Raw genomic sequence first — 17,031 nt, 5'->3', positions numbered from 1 at the left:
GGCATGCAACGTTAAACGACAGCCTCGTGACGTAACTTTGTTCACAGCCAACCAGGCAGAGCCAGAGCATACAGTCTATCGGGGGTTACTCGGCCAATCGAGCCATAGCAGCTACAATGTAGGCTATGACAAAAAAGGAATACATTAGGCTACATTAAAACAGATATTAAACATTAGAGTATTATTTAAACACAATGAAGTAAAAAAAAAAAGCTTTAAGTATTTAATTAAAATTAAAATAGATCAAATTAGAAAATGTGTAATAAACTGAAACAAATGAAAGCCTTTTTTACCGATAGTTTATATTTATAGGCCTACATGTATATGCATCAACAACTCATATATCAGGCACTGTACTTGAAGGTTAAATAAATAATTGACAGTATAACATTGTATTTGGACTGTATTTTTAATAGTATTTATTTTCTCATTTTATTTACAAAATGTTGCGAAAACAGTTGAATGCTGATTTTCAAATGAGTGCACAGCAGGCTCGCTTTCTCTTTCTTTCTCTCTCTCTCACACACACACACACACACACACACACACACACACACCATTCTTTCAAACAAAACAAAGAAACAAGCACACATTTTCCTGTACAGTATACATTATAGGCAAGATTTACATTTGTATCAAACCTAGACACTACGTTTCCAAAACATCTGCCAACATTGAGATTGGCTCTGGTGAAAAAAGATGCAGATAAATAATGGCTTCATATGGACAAACACTGAGTGAATTGGAATGCAATAAATACAAATGACAGTTAACCATTGAAAATAATCACTTTTTCAATAACAAAAAAAAACATAAATCAAAACATACAACTTGATTATATTGTTAACAAAGTGACAAACAGATAAGATGACATTTAGAATATCGGTTGCTTGTTCTTCCTCAACGTATCACACTTTAAAGAAAATAAAGGGATAATTATCGTATGAAAATACCCAACTCTGAAATCCAAATATGAAATGATCCATCTGAAAAAGGGATCACTCTCCTGTGTCCTCTTTGCTTTCTGAACATTCGGATGGAATGAAGCAGCCTGAGTCTCTGGGACAGTCGCTGTCTTCTTCATGTAGACTGTGGGAAGATATGAGCTCCTCTGCCTCCCTCACCTCGTCACCTGCACCCACAAACCAAATGGAATCAATTCAAATGTCATATAATGTATCTGTTTCCAACCACATTAGAGGAGATCTTATCTGTGCTAGGCCTATTTAGTCACTGGAAAATAACCCATATTTAAATGTATAAGGCAGCTTCTTTTTTGTTACTGTGATAGCAATAGCACTGAAGATTATTTTCAAGATAAGAGGTTGTTATTGCTACAAAATGACTGTGAAAACAGGTCAATGTTTTGTCAACTGACTGTGAGTAGCCAAATGACCCAAATACTGAAAGAACGGCAGCAGGTGTGACCCGGCAAACAGCAGCAGAAAACATACCTTCTCATTTTTGGAAACCAAATTTCAAAATGCCCTCTTTGACTTTCACTCCTCATGCTCACAAGGTAAAAATATTCCACCATTTTTTAAATATTTCTACCTCACTGATTGAAGCTACTAATCCTCTTGTCCAGGTTGCCGAAGCACTAACCTAATGGAGCTCAGCTTGATTAAATTACTGTCATCTCATGTGAGTCAACAAGCTTGGAAGGATCACGCCAACACGGCAGCTGCCATCTGTTTATTCACCCAAACAGAAAAAAAATCACAATGACCTTTCATTTGCGTCATAATGCAGCCGCGACACAACACAATCACACTGAGCTAAAGCTAGCCGCTGAATGTTGATCCCTCCTTCGCACTGGAATGTGAGTTTGTTTTCATTTATGCAGGATCTGCAATAATCAGCTTTCTGCTTCAAGACATCAAATTACAGGAACACCTTCTGCTCCATTAAGCACTTTCTGTCTGAGTAACAGGAAGTCACTGATAAGCCTCTCAGAGCGCACAGGCTGTTTTTTTGTTATTCTGTGTGGCACAAATTTCTCAGCTTTCACCAGCTATTTTACATTTGAAAGAATAATCCATCATAATCAACCCAAAAATGATAAAAAAAAATACACCAACACTGTTCTATATTATGTTTAAGGTTAAAGGAGTAGACTTTGCTCTTCCTGTTTAAATGTCTCTAAAGTCCTTCAAGCTTTTTTTGTTAATTGGAAGTTACAGAAAAATGACCCTTGTTCCGTGGCTTTTTTGAATGCTGCTTTCTGATTGGCTGATGATGAAATTGTGAGGCTCGTCAGCTCACACAGGTGTGTCACTTTAAAGGTTGAGTCAGCGATTCTGGAGAACTGTCAAAATCAGTGAATATCTCCTCACGGTTCTGATACCTGTACGTACTATGAGTGCACTGAAGGAATATGGTGTAAATGCACATCCTAGGCTCTATAAACTGGCATGGGAACAAAGGGTACGTAAACAATGGTGGCACGCTGTCACACTGTCATGGCTTACTCGTAACATTTTAGACACACTAGTGCAAAGACATTTTTAATGATATACCACCATCACCCGTTCACAGCCTACTATACTATGACAAGTCTGCTGTGAAAAAGAAAACATGTCAAATGAAGTGTTGTCTTCATTAACATTTGTTCCGAGTCGTGGCCTTGATGTGTGGCTCACCTTCTGCGTAGCGGCATTCGGCAGCAGCCAGAAGCCTGCGTCTGTGCTCGGGGTCTTTGACGTTCAGCTCTATCAGGTGCTTCTCCTGCAGGTGTGTCAGGTCTTCCACTGTCTGGTAGCCATTTAGCAGCAAGGCAGAGGCGTACTCCTGCAGCAACAACAACAGCAGCCTCTTCATTACCATCAACTGTGTACTTGAGCAACAAAAATCCCCAGCGGTATATACTGTACATATTCTCCTTTCATCTACCTATCTTCAAGTTCCAACACATCCTGTTTTAGATCATGTGTGGTACAATAACATGCTACTGGTTTCAAACTGAGACCACAGATGTCAGTGTCATCTACCTACAGTCTTTAAAGTCAAAGTTATGAAAGCGTGGCACCATTTCACGCTTGTTTCAACCACAGTGGGGTAACTACTAGATTAGGTTTACAGCAGGAGAAGAGTCCCACCTCATTCAGGAGGAGAGCAAAGTGAAGTGCTCTTTTAGCTGCACGCTTGTTATGCTCGTTGCTGTCTTACAAACCCATCTGAACAGACTAAAAAGACTAAGCGAATAGATCCCGTCCTCACCTCCAGATTCAGTCGCTCCAGTAACTCCAGCAGTGTTTTGGGCCGAGGTCTTTTGCTCAGCTTGGGTTGTCTGATCTTGGGAGCTTCCTCTTCCTCCTGTTTCTCCACCAAAACGTCCACGTAGATGAACTTGAAGTTGCCCACTTTGCCGTTCAGCATGCCCGTCCAGATGCCCATCGGAGGCTTGCTGATGATTTGGATGATGTCACCAACCTAAGTAAAGACATTATAGGGCATGTTATCTATGTACATATGTATTCAGACGATGTTTGTCCTTATCTGTTGGAGGAGTCCTTCATATTTGGGCCTTTGAGGAGACGGCCATGTTGTTTTTGCGTCTTACCTTGAGTTTGAGGGAATCTGTGTCATACGGGCTGGGAACAAAGTCTGTGTGGACGCGTGCGCTGCCACAGAACGGTCCCTGATAGGAGCCGTCCTCCTCCAGCCTCAGACTGTCCCTCTGGCCCGAACCATTGGACTCACTGGTCACCCCGCCTGAACACACAAACACAACAACATTGTGACGACAGTAATCAAATGGCAAAACACTGTACTGGTTCATTGAAATGTACATTGTGGATAAGTTAAAGTTAAATATATATGTATTCACTGTGAGCTAAAACGACCCAGTATTCTTTGTTCCAGCATTGCAGTGTATGCAGTATGTGAAGGTACTCACTAGAGGAGCTCTGGCCACTGTAAAGACTCTCCAAGGAATTGCTTGTCTTTGCAGAATTTTTCTCAACCGGAGCGCCACTTTCCGTCTCTGCCTCTGGGTCTTTGTCTATGTCATCTCCCTGGAAGGTACAAAAAAAAAATACAAACTCCTGTTAAAGAATACAGACAAACTTTATAATCCTCTTTAAATCGCAGGCAAAAGGTACAAAAGTGGGCAAAGTCAATTTGAAAGTAGAAGCCAACAAGGAAACTAAAACAGAGAGCTTCAGGTAGAGATGTAGGTTCTGAAAGAGCACTAAGTTTCATTTTATCGCAACATCTGTAACAAGAACTGCAACCAGGCACTTTTACTTTTCGGTGTAGGTCAGAGTGAAGAACATCATATGAATACTGTGAGCCACAGCGTCACATTGGAGGATGTGGGTTGAAAAAGAGATGAGAGCGACAAGACTCTTGAGAAAAAACAGAGGTTTGCTGTAAGTGAGGCCAATTGTCTGGACTTTTACTGCGTGTGACGTGCATCTGTGGGATGTTTGATACATTTTTTAGAAATTGTTGATCAACGCACATGACGTATTACTATTTCTATCCTTGAACTACTAATTTAAGTTTCATCCCTTAGTAAACAGTCATCTAAAAAGAAAAAAGTGGAGTGTGTGTGTGTGTGTGTGTGTGTGCGTGTGTGTGTGTGTGTGCTTGCGTGTGTGTGTTTTGCATACTCACTATCTCCTCAGAAAAAGAAGCCTTTGCGTGTTTTTTGCCCATTTTTCTGCGCATGGTCAGTGAAATTGCCTTCATTTTCTTCCCAAGTCCAGCAGATTTGTTTGCATCCAAACCTTCACATTCTTCTGTGAGCTGTGTAGAGAAAGTGCTTTTAGAACATAGTGTTGTGTTTTATGCTTCATAAACAAGCAAAATACAAAACTTCCTGCACCGCAAAGGGGTTCTTCCCAGCATGAACCTTGTTTTCCAGTGTCAGAACTCCAAAGCTGCTAATATCTATATAAGTGCATATATTCAATAACTGCTTTAGTTCTTCCAAATACATGACGTATTTTGCTATTGTGCATGAACATATGTTATGAAATCAAACAAATCTACTAACCACGGCGGTTCCATTTTCCTCTGGTCTGGCTGGTGATGGGTTATTTCTGAGACCTTCGAACTTGCCGAAGCTGGTGGAGCGCTGTGGGGAGGATGCAAAGGATGTCTTAGGGGCACTGACAAGGATGTGTAGCAACATTTAACACCATTCCTTAAAGGCATTGTATATTGGTAAGGCCTGGTCCCAGCTGCCTCAAGCCTCAAACATCCTTTGAAAAGACCTGCTGCATCTTCAGCCTATGACCTATGAGTGGATCATCTCACCAATGAAATATGATTGAAATTTCAGTGAATTCATCTGCCTATAATGTTTATATCCATGCTATCCATTAAGGCAGTGGTTTTCAATATATTTATATTAAAATCACAGCATAGCTGGACAAGAGTTCTTCTGCTTCGTTCCTCTCACTGCATTCATTATATTACAGAGAAATAGGTCTTGTTAAAGAAAAAGAGCACCAAGCCCAACCCAGAGGACCCTGCATACATTGTGTTATTTTAAATTAATATTTTTATGGAAAATCCATGTGTCTTTCTTCAATAGCTTCTAATTCATCAGACCCAGTGTCTCCAAATACTTTGTTCACACAAAATTCCTCATATTTAGCCTCTTAATTTTCCTCTCAAAGTGTACCAGATTCATGCATTTCACTTTAAAAAGGTGAAAAAAATACCCCCGGACCCCCCTAGAAGCGTCTGGTTCTCCACTGGATACTATTTTTCTCCATCAGGACATTGGAGGCTCTAGCGGAAAAACACTGGGTGTGTGAAAGCCTGCACTATGTAAAGATCTATAGTAAATATGAAGTCTCTTCCCAGAGTGTTTCGGAATGAGAGCTTGCAAAATATGCGGTACATCTTTGGTTATAATGCACGTATCATTATTTGTGGTAACTCATGGTGCAGTTCAGTGTCAGCAGAGAGATGTCATACGAAAAATTAGAAGGTAAATACATAAATAAAACATTCCTGGCTGTATTTTTTTGGGACACTCATTACATACACCCATAGTCACTTTACTCTGGCTGACTTTTAATCCTTTCCTTTTTTTTCTCTCCCCCTCCCCCCAATTTTTCATACAACTAAAAGTCGTTATAATCTCCACCAAGTCCCCATTATCCCCAACGGCACAGCACCGAAATAATAAAATAAATGAATAATCCCTGGAAATCCTGGTCAAATATAAGCGTCATACTCCTGGACAGCCCTCAGTAGATTGATTCTGTGTTTACGACAGGACCACATTGACTTCGAAATGCAATAGCAACAGAATTTAAGGATTTTTATATTTATTGCTGTTTTTCCGTTTTACCTTGAAAAATAAAGTCTACTATGTCAACTAGTCTTTCTGAAAGACTAGACTAGTATTTCACAAATTGTACATTTTAAATGTAAACGTTAATTTCAACAATGTTACATTTGATTACAACTTGTTACAAAGTAAAGGTCTCTCTGTCTACTTCTTGAGAGCAATGGAAACATGTTTAAGTGACACTGTCAAAATTGACGCTTGCACATCTTTACATCCTACACAATGTCACAGAATTCTCATATTTTCTTTTTACCTACCTTCGGTTTGCTGCTCTTTGATTTGTCTGACACATTGGAGGCCGCCCTATGTAACATTTTCTCCTTTGTTAAGGTTATTATCAACTCTCAATCCTTGCTCTCCTCTTTTCTTTAGCCCAGTCTCCTGACAGTCAAGTGTTAACTAACGCTGAGTATAACATTGTATTTGGACTGTATTTTTAATAGTATTTATTTTCTCATTTTATTTACAAAATGTTGCGAAAACAGTTGAATGCTGATTTTCAAATGAGTGCACAGCAGGCTCGCTTTCTCTTTCTTTCTCTCTCTCTCACACACACACACACACACACACACACACACACACACCATTCTTTCAAACAAAACAAAGAAACAAGCACACATTTTCCTGTACAGTATACATTATAGGCAAGATTTACATTTGTATCAAACCTAGACACTACGTTTCCAAAACATCTGCCAACATTGAGATTGGCTCTGGTGAAAAAAGATGCAGATAAATAATGGCTTCATATGGACAAACACTGAGTGAATTGGAATGCAATAAATACAAATGACAGTTAACCATTGAAAATAATCACTTTTTCAATAACAAAAAAAAACATAAATCAAAACATACAACTTGATTATATTGTTAACAAAGTGACAAACAGATAAGATGACATTTAGAATATCGGTTGCTTGTTCTTCCTCAACGTATCACACTTTAAAGAAAATAAAGGGATAATTATCGTATGAAAATACCCAACTCTGAAATCCAAATATGAAATGATCCATCTGAAAAAGGGATCACTCTCCTGTGTCCTCTTTGCTTTCTGAACATTCGGATGGAATGAAGCAGCCTGAGTCTCTGGGACAGTCGCTGTCTTCTTCATGTAGACTGTGGGAAGATATGAGCTCCTCTGCCTCCCTCACCTCGTCACCTGCACCCACAAACCAAATGGAATCAATTCAAATGTCATATAATGTATCTGTTTCCAACCACATTAGAGGAGATCTTATCTGTGCTAGGCCTATTTAGTCACTGGAAAATAACCCATATTTAAATGTATAAGGCAGCTTCTTTTTTGTTACTGTGATAGCAATAGCACTGAAGATTATTTTCAAGATAAGAGGTTGTTATTGCTACAAAATGACTGTGAAAACAGGTCAATGTTTTGTCAACTGACTGTGAGTAGCCAAATGACCCAAATACTGAAAGAACGGCAGCAGGTGTGACCCGGCAAACAGCAGCAGAAAACATACCTTCTCATTTTTGGAAACCAAATTTCAAAATGCCCTCTTTGACTTTCACTCCTCATGCTCACAAGGTAAAAATATTCCACCATTTTTTAAATATTTCTACCTCACTGATTGAAGCTACTAATCCTCTTGTCCAGGTTGCCGAAGCACTAACCTAATGGAGCTCAGCTTGATTAAATTACTGTCATCTCATGTGAGTCAACAAGCTTGGAAGGATCACGCCAACACGGCAGCTGCCATCTGTTTATTCACCCAAACAGAAAAAAAATCACAATGACCTTTCATTTGCGTCATAATGCAGCCGCGACACAACACAATCACACTGAGCTAAAGCTAGCCGCTGAATGTTGATCCCTCCTTCGCACTGGAATGTGAGTTTGTTTTCATTTATGCAGGATCTGCAATAATCAGCTTTCTGCTTCAAGACATCAAATTACAGGAACACCTTCTGCTCCATTAAGCACTTTCTGTCTGAGTAACAGGAAGTCACTGATAAGCCTCTCAGAGCGCACAGGCTGTTTTTTTGTTATTCTGTGTGGCACAAATTTCTCAGCTTTCACCAGCTATTTTACATTTGAAAGAATAATCCATCATAATCAACCCAAAAATGATAAAAAAAATACACCAACACTGTTCTATATTATGTTTAAGGTTAAAGGAGTAGACTTTGCTCTTCCTGTTTAAATGTCTCTAAAGTCCTTCAAGCTTTTTTTGTTAATTGGAAGTTACAGAAAAATGACCCTTGTTCCGTGGCTTTTTTGAATGCTGCTTTCTGATTGGCTGATGATGAAATTGTGAGGCTCGTCAGCTCACACAGGTGTGTCACTTTAAAGGTTGAGTCAGCGATTCTGGAGAACTGTCAAAATCAGTGAATATCTCCTCACGGTTCTGATACCTGTACGTACTATGAGTGCACTGAAGGAATATGGTGTAAATGCACATCCTAGGCTCTATAAACTGGCATGGGAACAAAGGGTACGTAAACAATGGTGGCACGCTGTCACACTGTCATGGCTTACTCGTAACATTTTAGACACACTAGTGCAAAGACATTTTTAATGATATACCACCATCACCCGTTCACAGCCTACTATACTATGACAAGTCTGCTGTGAAAAAGAAAACATGTCAAATGAAGTGTTGTCTTCATTAACATTTGTTCCGAGTCGTGGCCTTGATGTGTGGCTCACCTTCTGCGTAGCGGCATTCGGCAGCAGCCAGAAGCCTGCGTCTGTGCTCGGGGTCTTTGACGTTCAGCTCTATCAGGTGCTTCTCCTGCAGGTGTGTCAGGTCTTCCACTGTCTGGTAGCCATTTAGCAGCAAGGCAGAGGCGTACTCCTGCAGCAACAACAACAGCAGCCTCTTCATTACCATCAACTGTGTACTTGAGCAACAAAAATCCCCAGCGGTATATACTGTACATATTCTCCTTTCATCTACCTATCTTCAAGTTCCAACACATCCTGTTTTAGATCATGTGTGGTACAATAACATGCTACTGGTTTCAAACTGAGACCACAGATGTCAGTGTCATCTACCTACAGTCTTTAAAGTCAAAGTTATGAAAGCGTGGCACCATTTCACGCTTGTTTCAACCACAGTGGGGTAACTACTAGATTAGGTTTACAGCAGGAGAAGAGTCCCACCTCATTCAGGAGGAGAGCAAAGTGAAGTGCTCTTTTAGCTGCACGCTTGTTATGCTCGTTGCTGTCTTACAAACCCATCTGAACAGACTAAAAAGACTAAGCGAATAGATCCCGTCCTCACCTCCAGATTCAGTCGCTCCAGTAACTCCAGCAGTGTTTTGGGCCGAGGTCTTTTGCTCAGCTTGGGTTGTCTGATCTTGGGAGCTTCCTCTTCCTCCTGTTTCTCCACCAAAACGTCCACGTAGATGAACTTGAAGTTGCCCACTTTGCCGTTCAGCATGCCCGTCCAGATGCCCATCGGAGGCTTGCTGATGATTTGGATGATGTCACCAACCTAAGTAAAGACATTATAGGGCATGTTATCTATGTACATATGTATTCAGACGATGTTTGTCCTTATCTGTTGGAGGAGTCCTTCATATTTGGGCCTTTGAGGAGACGGCCATGTTGTTTTTGCGTCTTACCTTGAGTTTGAGGGAATCTGTGTCATACGGGCTGGGAACAAAGTCTGTGTGGACGCGTGCGCTGCCACAGAACGGTCCCTGATAGGAGCCGTCCTCCTCCAGCCTCAGACTGTCCCTCTGGCCCGAACCATTGGACTCACTGGTCACCCCGCCTGAACACACAAACACAACAACATTGTGACGACAGTAATCAAATGGCAAAACACTGTACTGGTTCATTGAAATGTACATTGTGGATAAGTTAAAGTTAAATATATATGTATTCACTGTGAGCTAAAACGACCCAGTATTCTTTGTTCCAGCATTGCAGTGTATGCAGTATGTGAAGGTACTCACTAGAGGAGCTCTGGCCACTGTAAAGACTCTCCAAGGAATTGCTTGTCTTTGCAGAATTTTTCTCAACCGGAGCGCCACTTTCCGTCTCTGCCTCTGGGTCTTTGTCTATGTCATCTCCCTGGAAGGTACAAAAAAAAAATACAAACTCCTGTTAAAGAATACAGACAAACTTTATAATCCTCTTTAAATCGCAGGCAAAAGGTACAAAAGTGGGCAAAGTCAATTTGAAAGTAGAAGCCAACAAGGAAACTAAAACAGAGAGCTTCAGGTAGAGATGTAGGTTCTGAAAGAGCACTAAGTTTCATTTTATCGCAACATCTGTAACAAGAACTGCAACCAGGCACTTTTACTTTTCGGTGTAGGTCAGAGTGAAGAACATCATATGAATACTGTGAGCCACAGCGTCACATTGGAGGATGTGGGTTGAAAAAGAGATGAGAGCGACAAGACTCTTGAGAAAAAACAGAGGTTTGCTGTAAGTGAGGCCAATTGTCTGGACTTTTACTGCGTGTGACGTGCATCTGTGGGATGTTTGATACATTTTTTAGAAATTGTTGATCAACGCACATGACGTATTACTATTTCTATCCTTGAACTACTAATTTAAGTTTCATCCCTTAGTAAACAGTCATCTAAAAAGAAAAAAGTGGAGTGTGTGTGTGTGTGTGTGTGTGTGCGTGTGTGTGTGTGTGTGCTTGCGTGTGTGTGTTTTGCATACTCACTATCTCCTCAGAAAAAGAAGCCTTTGCGTGTTTTTTGCCCATTTTTCTGCGCATGGTCAGTGAAATTGCCTTCATTTTCTTCCCAAGTCCAGCAGATTTGTTTGCATCCAAACCTTCACATTCTTCTGTGAGCTGTGTAGAGAAAGTGCTTTTAGAACATAGTGTTGTGTTTTATGCTTCATAAACAAGCAAAATACAAAACTTCCTGCACCGCAAAGGGGTTCTTCCCAGCATGAACCTTGTTTTCCAGTGTCAGAACTCCAAAGCTGCTAATATCTATATAAGTGCATATATTCAATAACTGCTTTAGTTCTTCCAAATACATGACGTATTTTGCTATTGTGCATGAACATATGTTATGAAATCAAACAAATCTACTAACCACGGCGGTTCCATTTTCCTCTGGTCTGGCTGGTGATGGGTTATTTCTGAGACCTTCGAACTTGCCGAAGCTGGTGGAGCGCTGTGGGGAGGATGCAAAGGATGTCTTAGGGGCACTGACAAGGATGTGTAGCAACATTTAACACCATTCCTTAAAGGCATTGTATATTGGTAAGGCCTGGTCCCAGCTGCCTCAAGCCTCAAACATCCTTTGAAAAGACCTGCTGCATCTTCAGCCTATGACCTATGAGTGGATCATCTCACCAATGAAATATGATTGAAATTTCAGTGAATTCATCTGCCTATAATGTTTATATCCATGCTATCCATTAAGGCAGTGGTTTTCAATATATTTATATTAAAATCACAGCATAGCTGGACAAGAGTTCTTCTGCTTCGTTCCTCTCACTGCATTCATTATATTACAGAGAAATAGGTCTTGTTAAAGAAAAAGAGCACCAAGCCCAACCCAGAGGACCCTGCATACATTGTGTTATTTTAAATTAATATTTTTATGGAAAATCCATGTGTCTTTCTTCAATAGCTTCTAATTCATCAGACCCAGTGTCTCCAAATACTTTGTTCACACAAAATTCCTCATATTTAGCCTCTTAATTTTCCTCTCAAAGTGTACCAGATTCATGCATTTCACTTTAAAAAGGTGAAAAAAATACCCCCGGACCCCCCTAGAAGCGTCTGGTTCTCCACTGGATACTATTTTTCTCCATCAGGACATTGGAGGCTCTAGCGGAAAAACACTGGGTGTGTGAAAGCCTGCACTATGTAAAGATCTATAGTAAATATGAAGTCTCTTCCCAGAGTGTTTCGGAATGAGAGCTTGCAAAATATGCGGTACATCTTTGGTTATAATGCACGTATCATTATTTGTGGTAACTCATGGTGCAGTTCAGTGTCAGCAGAGAGATGTCATACGAAAAATTAGAAGGTAAATACATAAATAAAACATTCCTGGCTGTATTTTTTTGGGACACTCATTACATACACCCATAGTCACTTTACTCTGGCTGACTTTTAATCCTTTCCTTTTTTTTCTCTCCCCCTCCCCCCAATTTTTCATACAACTAAAAGTCGTTATAATCTCCACCAAGTCCCCATTATCCCCAACGGCACAGCACCGAAATAATAAAATAAATGAATAATCCCTGGAAATCCTGGTCAAATATAAGCGTCATACTCCTGGACAGCCCTCAGTAGATTGATTCTGTGTTTACGACAGGACCACATTGACTTCGAAATGCAATAGCAACAGAATTTAAGGATTTTTATATTTATTGCTGTTTTTCCGTTTTACCTTGAAAAATAAAGTCTACTATGTCAACTAGTCTTTCTGAAAGACTAGACTAGTATTTCACAAATTGTACATTTTAAATGTAAACGTTAATTTCAACAATGTTACATTTGATTACAACTTGTTACAAAGTAAAGGTCTCTCTGTCTACTTCTTGAGAGCAATGGAAACATGTTTAAGTGACACTGTCAAAATTGACGCTTGCACATCTTTACATCCTACACAATGTCACAGAATTCTCATATTTTCTTTTTACCTACCTTCGGTTTGCTGCTCTTTGATTTGTCTGACACATTGGAGGCCGCCCTATGTAACATTTTCTCCTTTGTTAAGGTTATTATCAACTCTCAATCCTTGCTCTCCTCTTTTCTTTAGCCCAGTCTCCTGACAGTCAAGTGTTAACTAACGCTGAGGCTGCCTGTCTGATGTGCTGGCTGGCCCACTTCCCTTACAACACAGGATGTGAGGCAATTGGCATTGTGTCGCTCTTAGCAGTATCGCTTTGAAAGGGAAAAAAACAAGAGCTTGAGTGTGCATTTTATGGCCTACTCGTTGACAATGTTGATGGCCACTTCCAGGAACGGCTACATTTAGGTTTTGTAATTTTGGTATTTAAGATATGATCTGTTCTGGTGAAGATGAGCTCGCGTCATAACTGCTACTGTGCTGCACATCTGCTAGTTGAGCGGCTAAGTGCTCATTACAAAGATACAAGCATGACATTTGGCATGAGCAGTCTCCATGGGTCACTTGACCAGAAAACTTTCCAAGACATTTGAAATTGTGAATTTGAAAATGTCTCATAGAAATGTATTGGGTTTTTTCATAAACCTTTTTTTTTTATTTTTTTTCTCTGACAATTTTCTTGTCAAGTGACCCTTGGAGACTGCTAATTCCATTTTCCAGGCTTGTATCACAAATTGAAAGACTGTAGCACTTAGCCGCTCCACTATGTGGTTGATATGCTCAGCTACTGAGTCGTGTAGTAATGTCGAGGAGTATAACTCCTTCAAGTAACGTATGTGTATCAGGTACAGGGGTAGCATAAACATGAACTTACCTGTCCATCAACGTTACAGTTAAAGTTGCTGGGTTTGTTTTAAATGGTACAATCTAATACATTTTTGTGAAAGTGCACATATTTCTCAAAATGCCCCATTCCTAGCAATATGGGAACTTGGTTATGGTAAAAGATGTTGTAGCAATGACTCTTTTGCATTCATTTCTTAATGTGGGGTGAATACTTTTAAGGAAGTGTTGACGTATGACATGAGGAACAGCACAGAAACACAGAAAGTGGCGACTTTGCTGTGTCGAAACACTTTCCGCTTCATGTCCGCTCTAAATACGGAAGTGGATACATTTCATCTTGTCTTAGAAAACACCAAGATACTGAACACTTTGATTTTTTGTGATAAGGGTTGAAAAGAGCCATTTGTAACTTTCCTACAAAACATGGCCCTCTCCCTCCCTTCCCCGTTGTATCTGAGGCAGTTTTGAAATCTCCACAGGATCCTTCATGGCTGTCGAGTGGGGATTTGCCGTTGTGTTTACATTGCGGGGGATTTCAATCAGTCAGCTGTAGAAAAGGGAATTCTACAGACAAAAACCATTGCCTAATCCTGCTGCTTTCAATCAGCCGTAAACTCCTGACAATCCAGATTAAGGTTTCTAATCTATTACTTCAGAGGCACAACGGAGGGGCAGTTGTTCATCTGAACAGTTCAAAATGAGATATTTGCCGTTTGAAAAAGTCACCTGACTTATAGTCACCAATCCTTTAGTTTACGTTTGTCTTCCGTTGTTTTCAAACATATCTGAAGAAGACGATAGATTTATGTTTAGGTATGTTTAGAATCTCATAAAGGTAAAGGGTTAAATAGATTCCGAGCAGAGCAAAATGGACTTGTTGGGTTTTCACTTTCATGACGTCATTAGAAAGCTATACGAGAATACATTGAGAGAGTCTTAACCCTCTGGCAATACCCTTGAGAAGCTCCATGTCCAACAACCTGACATTTGATCTCTCGGAACCTATCACACTATAGATCTATAGGGATCTTGTAATCTCCCTTTCGGATGATCCTTCTCCTCTCAGTTCATTTCCTCCCAAGCTTTAACTACTGTCCCACAGGGCACACACGTGCACATGGTGTAAGCAGAGGTCGTGTGCTTTGACGGAAGTCCAGTGCTTTAAGCTCAATCTGCAATATTGTGTTAAGCAGCTCTGAGTCACCTTTGAACTGGCTGTATAGAACAGCAACTGATTGAATTGTCTTTCATATGAACCTGCCAGCTTGCTGCAGGGGTTCTAAAAGTCAATCCCGATACCAAAACGTTTTAGTTTTGTGGTGCCTATCAGCATCCTTAAAGTGACCCGATCAAGCACAGTGACACAGACCTGATGGATGCAAGTTCCTCAAAAAGGCATCGCAAAGGGTTAAGGTTATTTTAAAAAAGACACTTCCTTAGAGCTACACAGTGACCAATTCTGTCAAACTGCAGTTGCACTGAGCACTTCTGAAGTGAAAAATGATGATGCAATAAAAGTAAAAGCATCAGAACCGCTACTGCACTCAGCCAGTCCTCTTTCAAGGGCTCAGTAATCATTTAAAAAGCACATATCCGGTCAGCACAAACTTACATTTTGGTCCAATAGATCCACATCAGTGATAGATCGCGGCACCCTTGGGGGAATTGGGGGTTTAGAGTCCCGTTTCAGGCTGTCCTCCTGGGCTGCCCCTTGCTGATGTCTTCCTTCCCACTCCTTCCCATGGGGTGTGGTTAAGTCCTGGGAGTACATGCGGTACTCTGTGAGCGGCCTGCGGCAGGTGTGCTGGATGCTTCCCCAGGCAGGACTGCTGTCACCTGCATTGCTCCAGCGCTGGTGGTGGGTGTGTGTGGGTGTTGCTCCACCGGGGAGGTTGACCACGTCAGTGCACCGGCCTGGGGTTGTGTTCTCCTGAGCGGGGACTGGGAGGGTGGAGGACTTTCCTAAGTACGGCCTCCTGTCTGACCTGTATGGCACGTCCAGATAGTTTGGTCCCATGGGTGGGCTCATAGCACATGGTGGGGGGCGCACTGAAAGAGAAGGATAGGGAAAAATAGAAATTAATTGGTATTAAAAGCTATAGTGTGTAACTTTTTCATATAATTGAATGACAGTTCATTCAAGTCATCGCCAAACGAGTTGACACAAAGTTGATTAAGCCTATAAGCCCCACACAACTCTCTCTGTGTTTCTCAGTATGGCAGCGTTTACAAACCGGTGTCGCCCCCCAAAGAAATGTCAGTTGTTGATTTTACTGTTAAGAAAAAACATGGACGTACAGCAGAAGGAACGAAATCCATGCCCAATCACCAAAGGATTACCTCATGTAAATGCACCGACTGTGTTGTTATATTTAGTGTCGTAACGCCAACACACAAAACTATATGCACTCACGCAAACAAATACTGCCTTTTCTCTTTGAAACTTTTACTTTGTGACAAACCAGCAACAAAGACAGTGAGAAGGCGTGTTGGAGACGAAACGGCTTTGCAAGATGGACAAGTCCATGTGTGAGACCTCAGAAGCAGAAGCGGAAAGAGAGTAGCATGAAACTGACTAATCATCAGAGTTCTTGTGGTGTCGACCTTTGCCTTTGTAGCCCTGTTCTAGTTGTAATGGATGCCTGTTGCTATAAAGCAGCCCTGTGAAACCTATACTGTAGGGACACCACATATACTGTACCGACATTGAAGGTGTTGTAATACTTAAAGCAGAAGTATAATTCAGTATTAACAAAAACGTCATGAACTAAAGTTGCAACATTTCGACCAAAAGTCATGAAGTAGTGTTGGTACATTTTGACATTTGCTGCAAGGGCCTGCTCTGCTACTGTAAGCACACATCTAGCTCATTTGTTTTGTTGAGTCATTAGGAGTGAGGAAGGACAGTGGGCAGGGGGGGAGGGCTCTCCTCGTCGGAACCTGTTTTACCTGTGGAGTTGTGACTTTTCTTTGAGCCCTCTTTTCCACCCTTTGCACCTGCTTTCTTCACAGGTTTTTGGCTTCTTTTGACAGCAGGTTTGGACTCCGCGCCACTAGCCTGGACACTCTGGAAAGAAGCAACACACACAACACATGTTACATTTACTTCTTAAATCTCTTAAATCTGACACAACTTCTGATTGCTCAATTGGATACAAAAAACAAACATACAGTACATAAGTGATAATTGGTATGGTATTCTATTGTGATAGAAAAAGAGTCTTATACAGTGGAGGAAATAAGTAGTTGATCCCTCACTGATTTTGTAAGTTTGCCCACTTACAATGAAATAAACGGTCTATAATTTTAATGCTAGGTTTATTTTAACAGAATATCAAAAAGAAAATCCA

General features: G+C 40.7%; 2 protein-coding genes across 2 annotated transcripts; both read right to left on the bottom strand.

The window, feature by feature from the left end:
• Positions 1-411: 411 nt before the first annotated feature.
• Positions 412-6,700, bottom strand: LOC307271331 (SAM domain-containing protein SAMSN-1-like). Its single transcript, XM_080053749.1, has 8 exons — positions 6,571-6,700; positions 5,003-5,083; positions 4,621-4,752; positions 3,899-4,016; positions 3,563-3,714; positions 3,220-3,432; positions 2,643-2,790; positions 412-1,132 (listed from the first exon to the last, which is right to left on the bottom strand). Exons 1-8 carry the CDS (start codon positions 6,625-6,627, stop codon positions 999-1,001), a joined length of 1,035 nt encoding a protein of 344 aa, XP_079909875.1. The 5' UTR covers positions 6,628-6,700; the 3' UTR covers positions 412-998.
• Positions 6,701-6,751: 51 nt separating this feature from the next.
• Positions 6,752-13,059, bottom strand: LOC307248639 (SAM domain-containing protein SAMSN-1-like). Its single transcript, XM_080025082.1, has 8 exons — positions 12,910-13,059; positions 11,342-11,422; positions 10,960-11,091; positions 10,238-10,355; positions 9,902-10,053; positions 9,559-9,771; positions 8,982-9,129; positions 6,752-7,472 (listed from the first exon to the last, which is right to left on the bottom strand). Exons 1-8 carry the CDS (start codon positions 12,964-12,966, stop codon positions 7,339-7,341), a joined length of 1,035 nt encoding a protein of 344 aa, XP_079881208.1. The 5' UTR covers positions 12,967-13,059; the 3' UTR covers positions 6,752-7,338.
• Positions 13,060-17,031: the final 3,972 nt, after the last annotated feature.

The sequence above is a fragment of the Ammodytes marinus genome (assembly GCF_949987685.1).
Source record: "Ammodytes marinus genome assembly, chromosome: 3".
NCBI lineage: Eukaryota > Metazoa > Chordata > Actinopteri > Uranoscopiformes > Ammodytidae > Ammodytes > Ammodytes marinus.
Note: the sequence above shows the minus strand (reverse complement) of the source record. Positions and strands in the feature narration are given on the sequence as shown.